The following is a 7,432-nucleotide window of genomic DNA, read 5'->3' on the forward strand; positions in this document are numbered from 1 at the left end:
CGACCACTCGACGTTTTCTTGGTCTTGACTAGTACCATGCTTGCAGCCCAACATTGACCGGTGGAACGATATTCCTTGGTGCACGCACAGTCGCGAATATGATGAATCGCCTCTCAAGAACCTTCCTAAATGGATACCCTTGATCAATAAATAAATGCATTGATCAAGGGTATTCATTTAGGAAGGTTTTTGAGTGGTGATTCATATTCGCGTCTCGCGGCGGCCGTTGTGGATTGGAACCATGGCCGACCTCATGCTCCAGGGAGAGTTTTCCAAGGATCCGAACAAGCCGTTCACGACGCGGGTCGACGAAGTGTCCGCGTCGTTTGACACCCTTATGCTGGAATGCAGCGATTTGTTCCTGGCCTTGGAGAAACAAGAGTACATGAATTGACCTCGACGACACTCGTCTCACGTATTGTTCTGCACCATAGCGCGACACAACAAGCCGAGGCAGCAGAATCGATCAAGAAGAAGCTCGAAGCATTCAACTCGGTGTGTGATGAGCTGTACAAAGAGATCGTGCGTCGCCTCCAATCCTTGTGAAGTCTCATGGGGCAGGTAGATGCGCCGTAAAGAGAAGCTTGTCAACGCACACGAACGGGTACCTGGCAGCAACAAGTCGTCTGACTTGCATCGGCAGATCCAAACAGCGGGCAATTTGGCCCAAATGCTTGGCGAATTCCGTCACTTTCTGGAAACGGGAAAGCAAGAATCCCAGCAATAAGCGATGGCTAGTCTACCAATGTGTACTTGAAGAGCTTGGGGCATCCTCTCCCGCCTCGAAAACAGCATGGAACAACTGCATCCATCACAGAAATGCCTTGGATCCATCGTACTTTGGCTGTTGCTTCGACGAGCCACGGCAACCGCTCCTCACTCAGGATTTTGACAGGCTGTACTCTGTCACCTGCGACGAGGTCACTGGTGAGAATCCAGGAGGCCATCATTTCCCAGCCGACACAGCTTCAACCCTTCCTGGTCCACCTGCGGCAGAGGCCGAACGAGTTGACGTCTGTATTGCCATGCTGACGCGATTTGATATAATCCAGGAATGCGGTCTGGTCCTTCTCACTAGATAGCTTTCACTCTTTATGTCTGGCATGGCATCGTCGACGACATAGTTCCGTCGTGCTAACGCAGAAAAGGTGTCAAGAATGATACCCCCGGTCGTATTACGATCGTTAACAGCCTTGAAACTTGGCCGCCGCATTCGTTTTGCTAGCTGCGCCGTGCATGCATCTTCGTCAGGGGCTTGGCGGTGCAATCGTGCGACCAACTTGGCGAAACTGGCGCCAGTGGGGCCATCTCGATGCCAGTCAGACGTGGTGGATGGCTTCCATACTGGAAATCATCTTCCTCCGTCCATGCGAGACTAGCCTCGATGCAAAACCTGCTGACCGTGTCGTATCTTGAGCTTGGGCATGGGGGACGATGGAGATCCTGTGACAGCTTGGCTTGGCATCTCCAAGTCGGCGAAGGATGATACGACAAACGCAATCGCGGGCGCGTACACGTTCGAGGTTGGCGTGCGAACTCGCGGCGATTCGATCGAGTCGCGATCGACATGCTGAAGCAGGACACGTGGAATGGAATGCCCACTGCTGCTTGACATGGAGCTACTGCTGCTGTCGTCGAATATAAAATCTAGTCGGCACCAGTGAGAGCACGGCTCGCTGGACAAGGTAGTACAACTGCGACTGGCGCCAGAAGGCAGGGACAGCTCATCAACGGCACCACTGCGTCCCAGTTCGAGGTCGGCGGGGTCGTCGCATTTCGTCGACTCGACCTTGCATTGGACCAAACACAACTTGCAGAAGTGTTGGATTGAAAACGTCGGCGGCGATATTCCGACCCGTGTTCGGTCGACACAATGCAACGCGACTGTGCACTGCCCGCACATTCCCTGCAGTCACGTCAGTGTGGCGAAAGGTCCTGGCTCGATTCCTGCATACCAAACCACATCTCCGGCACGAGCTGCTTCGACGAAGCAGATGAAAGGACTTGAGGCACACGTGGCAAACTCTATAGCAGCGGAAGCATATAAGGGTTGGTCTTGACGAATGGGTGGGAACGACCCGTCGAGATACCTGCCAATCGCAGCGTGGGCGGCGAATGGCCCCGCCGTTAGCCGTCGAAACGCAGGGACAGACTCGAGGCGACTCAAGCACCCCAACTCCTTTGCAAGTCCACTCGGAATAAACAGCCCCATGCTCTTCCACAATGTCAGCTGACCGGAAGGTTTGGCTCGTGCTGCGACGGGCCCGACAGGACCGAGGCATTTATGACGATGGTGAAGTTCTGCGGCGTCAGTTAGCTTTGTCCGGGCTACGAAAGACACACGCCGTGACGTGTACAACAACCGCTGCCACAAGTTTACGTACGAGCATGTAAATCGAGTCCGGTCCAGGCTTGGAGCTTTGCGCGCACCGTCAGTTGAACGCTGCCGTCCGGCAATTCGCGAAATAGCTTGACACTTGTCCAGCGGTCGCTCATGGATGCACTGATCTTGAACTTGCGTTCGCCGAGGGCGTGTCGAGCTTTGGAGCTGTGCTGTGGCTCGATCGCCAAGGGCTCAGTGACAACACACCAAGTCTTGCGCCCTTGGCTGTCCTGTCGTGTGCCACAGTACTGCGTATCGTGAGAGAAGTCCCTGAGCAATGTCCACCCGACATCATACCTCCAAGTAAATGTGCTCTTGGTCAACATCGGCGCCACTCGTCACAGGAACTCGCAGCTGGAGGAACTTGACTCCGAGGAATTGGCCACGATCCGCATGGGTCCTTTGGCGCATAATGTTCAGCACGGCGGCGTCGGTCACGGCATCCTCGTACAGCACCGCACTCAGTGCCTGAAATTCCGTCGTCGATGCCGCGAACAGCGCCTCCTGAAGGGCTATCAACGTCGTGTGCAACGTGCCAATGCACAGGTACTCGTGCGTGCTAGACAATTGCCTTGCCATGACATTCCAGCCCATGCTATTGAAACACTGAGTCCATCCGTTCTCGGACGTCTTCTCGTCGCTTCGCTCGGCCAGCGCGGCGACTGCGGCGCGTTCGGCGTTCCCCACGTGCCTTTCGTACACCTCCTGTGTAAACTCCATTCGCTGCTGGTGTTTGAAAGCCATGCCCGGGGGTGGTCAAGGCCGTGCCGTGCTCAACGCTTTGTCACCAGGTGGCGGAAGGGCTGCAGCTCCCCTGGGTTTGAAAGGGTGAAATGGCGGCCGCATTGCGTACACCCTTAGTAGGGTAGAGGGCATCCCCTGACTTATGGCCAGACCAATTCGTCTTTCTCCAGTACCCTCGCGCGTGTTACTGTGAGTCCATCTGTGGCGACACCACTCTTACGTGAAGAGAGGGGGGGAGGGGTCGTACAAGTTATGCCGTCTCGAATTTGGCGATGGCTGCAGGCAAGGCGATACCAAGCCATTGGTTTCGCCGAACTACAGTACATCCCCCAAGTCCCGCAAGCTCTTCCCCAACTGCGCTAAAGGACCAGGACATTGGTGTTCTGCGCGAAAGTCTGTCCTTTGGGACGCAATGCACACATGTTGGCGGCATACCCTTGGGTGCCACCCTGGTTCACTCTATATGCCCTCCATGAAGGTCCATGAAAGAGCGGCTGCAGCTAACGCAGCCGCCATGCCCTCATGAATGGCACCGCCCTTGGCTGCGAGCATCAACCAAGTCGTCCAGGTCATCAATTCCATCAGGGCGGCGCGTGTCGTTGGTGGTGTGTTGCCCTGTGGATGTACTCCGTGACCAGATGCGCGACATGGTCCGAGCACAATTCCTGTGCAATTGGTCTGATTACTGCAACGCAAACTCGAACCGATACCTTTCCCTCGAGTGGATATTGCCCGTCCAGTGCGATCAGAGAGACGTCGAAAGATGGCACCCAAGCATTCCCTCCACCTTTCACTTTGCCTGGTGGGTTTGCTCTGGGGGTGACGGGGTAAGCCAAGATACCGTAGCTCCCAAAATAACAAGCTCTAATCTGATCCTGTACGAGCTGCCCACATGGGTGATGTGTTCAGCAGCCGGCCTTTGCGGCGGATGCTGATCCCTAGATGACTCGATTGACGTTGCTAACGTGGCCAGTGTCGTCTGTGTTTGCGGCAGGCTTTGGCCCCATCAAGGGCCATTGGCCGCGTCGACACCATGGCTGAGGCGGTGTAGCCATCTCGATGCTAGTCCCACGTGTTGGGCTACCAACACGTGGGACTACGTGAGTTACCAAGCATTACGTTAACCTGATTCTCGACGTCGGTGGGGACAGAGGTGTACAGACACAAGGGTGAATTGATGGGACAGCCGAAGAAATTTGCTGCCGTCAGTGAACACACCAATCAAAATGTATTTTTAGAGTTCGATGTGTCGATTGGTTAAAAATCCTGAATAGCCCGAAAACATTTCAAATTCGCGGGCTATTAAAATACCAAGTGATGGCATGTCCACTCATTTCGCAATGTCTCCAATGCGCCGCACTAACTTTACCTCCTGAAGAGACCAAGGCGACTCTACTCACATGCTATCAAGTGCGATATGATCGTCAAGATGCAAGGCGCCTCCACTCACGACATCGAAGATCAAACAGGAATCCTCAAGAGCAACCTCTCATAGATGCGACAGGCCACTCAGCTCCTCAACTTTGGCGGCACCAAGAAACAATGCAACCTTGACGTAGCTGAGAGGCCCGAAGAGATTCCCAATACTGCAGAACTGAAAGCATTCATGCACAAGCATCGCAAAGCCGAGGAACTAGTCACCTGCATAGACATCGTCAACTTCCTAAAGCGGAGCCTGAAGGAGAGGTTCGACAAATATTTGGCCACCAGAAACTGTGGGTATCAGTCCCTGTTGGAGCTTCTGCATTGGTTTGCTCGCACCATCACTTCACGCGACAACGGCCAACGAAAGGAAAACAGAGCCAACTGGACCTCTTGGTCACTCGAAGGGACTTAGCACTGGACTTCCACAAGGCGTTCAATGACTTTGGCATTAATACGATATAACAGTGGATGAGAATGACATGAACTAAGATATACCCCCTAATGAATGTATACTCTGTACAAGGTGGAAGTTCAAAGATTGCACGTGGGGGCAAGCATTCAAATTGAATGACTGCTGTCCTTGCAGTCCGCGCGTGCCGATTCTGTTCAGTATGAGAAGAGAGCCCGTTGTGGCCATCGAGCAGAATGAGGTCGACACGTTCCCAGTTGGCCTCCACTGTGCCGCCCAGCGACGTACATGGATCGATTCTAGCACCTGGGCGTACTAACCATGTAGGCAAGGTTCTGCGACTCCAAGCGCGTGAGCCGTCTGCACTTCTGGTTAACAATTTCGATCCCCATGTAAACAAGGAAGGCCTCAAGACTGCCAGCGAGGTGGCAAGGTGTGCCATTCCACCCAACGCAATAAGAGTGGTGCTGATTTGGCCATCGAGCAGAACGAGTTCGACACGTTCCCAGTTGGCCACCACTACGCCTTGCGGAATTATGGTCCCTTTAAGCGTCATTCGCGAAATCTATGGCACAAGGTGGAGCTAATTGAGGAGTGCGATAATGAGAAAGATTCAAATTTGGTGACATTCCCGGAGCAACAAAAGCGTCTTTTTATGACATACCGTGCCATGAAGGCGTGGGCGTATTAAATCGCAAGAAATCCATTGCAGCCTTACTAAGGCTCTTCCTCAAAAGGTTGATTGGTTTACCGTCTTTTGCCCGTTGGCCGTGGACTCCATCCACAGATATGGTCGGTTTTGGGGTCTATTCAGTAATCCTGTATACATCTCATGCCCTGAAATGCTTCTGCATGCCACGCCTCTGGTCGTCGCGCTTGTTACATGTATGCCAAGCATGGCGACTCCGCTCATGGGATTGTGCGCACCGTCATTGTTCATGATGTTGGCCCCGACCTGTCCCAGCATGGCATGCTTACCCTTCGCGTCTCAGGCTCGCTTGTGGCATACATATCATGCAGACCAGAGTACATCTCACTGAAGTTGTCGCTCGAAAACCACTTCGCTCGACGGTGTGAAGAGGTCTCTCGGACCAAAGCTGCCCTACGCCATCAGGATAGAGTTGGATGTTGTGGTCGCGTTCGCACCTTGAACAGAAATGGCAATTTGCTATCTCAACAGCCGACGGTGTGGTTGGCCCATACTTAGCAAACGCTGGAGAAACGCAGAGATCTCGTAATGGTTACGAATACAGTCGAATAGGATTGCCGTGCGTTGACAGAAGAAGTTTGTGGTGACTTAGCAACGGTCGTGGCAGTTTGGGTGTCCTATTCTTCTTAAAAACCACACACGTGTCCGCGTCCATGACTGCAAGTAGGATGCTAGGCTTCCTCTTGTTATGCGAAAATCTGTCCCAGCAACCTATCAGCCACGTGAAGAAACGACCGAACGACCTACTTGACGAAGGGATCGCGGCATGGGTGAGCAAGGTCATGTTGATACATCCTTCGTGCTGCGGAAGTAATACCCGTGGCAATAGGTCTATCTAGTCAAAAAAAATTCAGCCACGTGGCGATGTTTTGTCCTAACTTTTGTAAATTTCTGGAGAAAAAATCCAGACCTGCATTGACGAGCTCAGGTCTAGAACCCAGGGTTCTATTTTGAAACTACTTGTTCAACCACTGCGCTATCTTGCCAATCGCTTGATCAAACCCTTCAAAATACTCGAGTGATTGAAATTGGGAAAACCACAGAACCTGTTATTTGGTTGGCTGATATGTTCCGAATTTCGAAGTTCTTCAGTCTATCATCGTTCGTTGGTTTGACGAATTCGAAGGATTCGTCAAATGTCCATCAAATTCCGTCGGTGTGAAGGCTGTGCCACCGCCAACGATACGATCAACGCTCACGCTTGAAGTGCAGGAAGCACATATTCTAGGTAATTCTGAAGGATGGTACGGGTGTAATCCCCGTTTCGACCACCGAATTGGTACATGGCGGTCTGGGCGATGGAATCGTCGGTTTAGGCACAAAAAAGATGGAAAATGCCTCCAGTGGTACATCATCGCAATTTTCCTTTCTTAGTATTGTCACAGAATTCAATCTGCAAGAAGAAATTGTTGCACTTGTAGCCCATGGGTGGCAAATACTTCTACGACCTAGTACATGATATCATAAATGATTTATCTTGGATGTACTATCAAATCAATACAATACAGGGAACGACGGAAATCCTTCCACCGTGGTACTCGACCATGCTTCGGAAATATTAATATAATCGACGTCCAAAGTCATCCTCTGGAAATTTAGAATATTTTTGACCAATCGATGACAATAGTATCTACGCCCAAGCACTCCTCAAGAGCAACCTCTCATAGATGCGACAGGCCACTCAGCTCCTCAACTTTGGCGGCACCAAGAAACAATGCAACCTTGACGTAGCTGAGAGGCCCGAAGAGATTCCCAATACTGC

General features: G+C 52.2%; 3 protein-coding genes across 3 annotated transcripts; 2 read left to right on the plus strand and 1 right to left on the minus strand.

Moving 5' to 3' along the window:
- The first annotated feature begins 200 nt into the window (after positions 1-200).
- H310_12453 (hypothetical protein) lies at positions 201-1,074 on the plus strand. Its single transcript, XM_008879506.1, has 3 exons — positions 201-381; positions 435-522; positions 566-1,074. Exons 1-3 carry the CDS (start codon positions 242-244, stop codon positions 725-727), a joined length of 390 nt encoding a protein of 129 aa, XP_008877728.1. The 5' UTR covers positions 201-241; the 3' UTR covers positions 728-1,074.
- A 227-nt stretch (positions 1,075-1,301) lies between these two features.
- On the minus strand, positions 1,302-3,127 carry H310_12454 (hypothetical protein; the record flags this gene model as incomplete). The annotated part of the gene is made up of 6 exons (XM_008879507.1): positions 1,302-1,647; positions 1,696-1,906; positions 1,956-2,025; positions 2,091-2,328; positions 2,385-2,631; positions 2,681-3,127. The coding sequence occupies 6 exons, from the start codon at positions 3,125-3,127 to the stop codon at positions 1,376-1,378; spliced, it is 1,485 nt and encodes a 494-aa protein (XP_008877729.1). The 3' UTR covers positions 1,302-1,375.
- A 1,490-nt stretch (positions 3,128-4,617) lies between these two features.
- Positions 4,618-5,059, plus strand: H310_12455 (hypothetical protein). The gene has a single exon (XM_008879508.1). The coding sequence runs from the start codon at positions 4,623-4,625 to the stop codon at positions 4,962-4,964; it is 342 nt and encodes a 113-aa protein (XP_008877730.1). The 5' UTR covers positions 4,618-4,622; the 3' UTR covers positions 4,965-5,059.
- Positions 5,060-7,432: the final 2,373 nt, after the last annotated feature.

This window comes from Aphanomyces invadans (assembly GCF_000520115.1).
Source record: "Aphanomyces invadans strain NJM9701 unplaced genomic scaffold supercont1.39, whole genome shotgun sequence".
Lineage (NCBI taxonomy): Eukaryota > Oomycota > Saprolegniomycetes > Saprolegniales > Verrucalvaceae > Aphanomyces > Aphanomyces invadans.

What these genes read in the sequence shown, in the direction of transcription:
- H310_12453 (XM_008879506.1), top strand. Translation starts at nt 242, where the DNA reads ATGGCCGACCTCATGCTCCAGGGAGAGTTTTCCAAGGATCCGAACAAG. An exon ending in CTGGCCTTGGAGAAACAAGA is followed by an intron (nt 382 to 434) that starts GTACATGAATTG and finishes TCTGCACCATAG; the next exon opens with CGCGACACAACAAGCCGAGG. An exon ending in ATGAGCTGTACAAAGAGATC is followed by an intron (nt 523 to 565) that starts GTGCGTCGCCTC and finishes TGGGGCAGGTAG; the next exon opens with ATGCGCCGTAAAGAGAAGCT.
- H310_12455 (XM_008879508.1), top strand. Translation starts at nt 4,623, where the DNA reads ATGCGACAGGCCACTCAGCTCCTCAACTTTGGCGGCACCAAGAAACAA.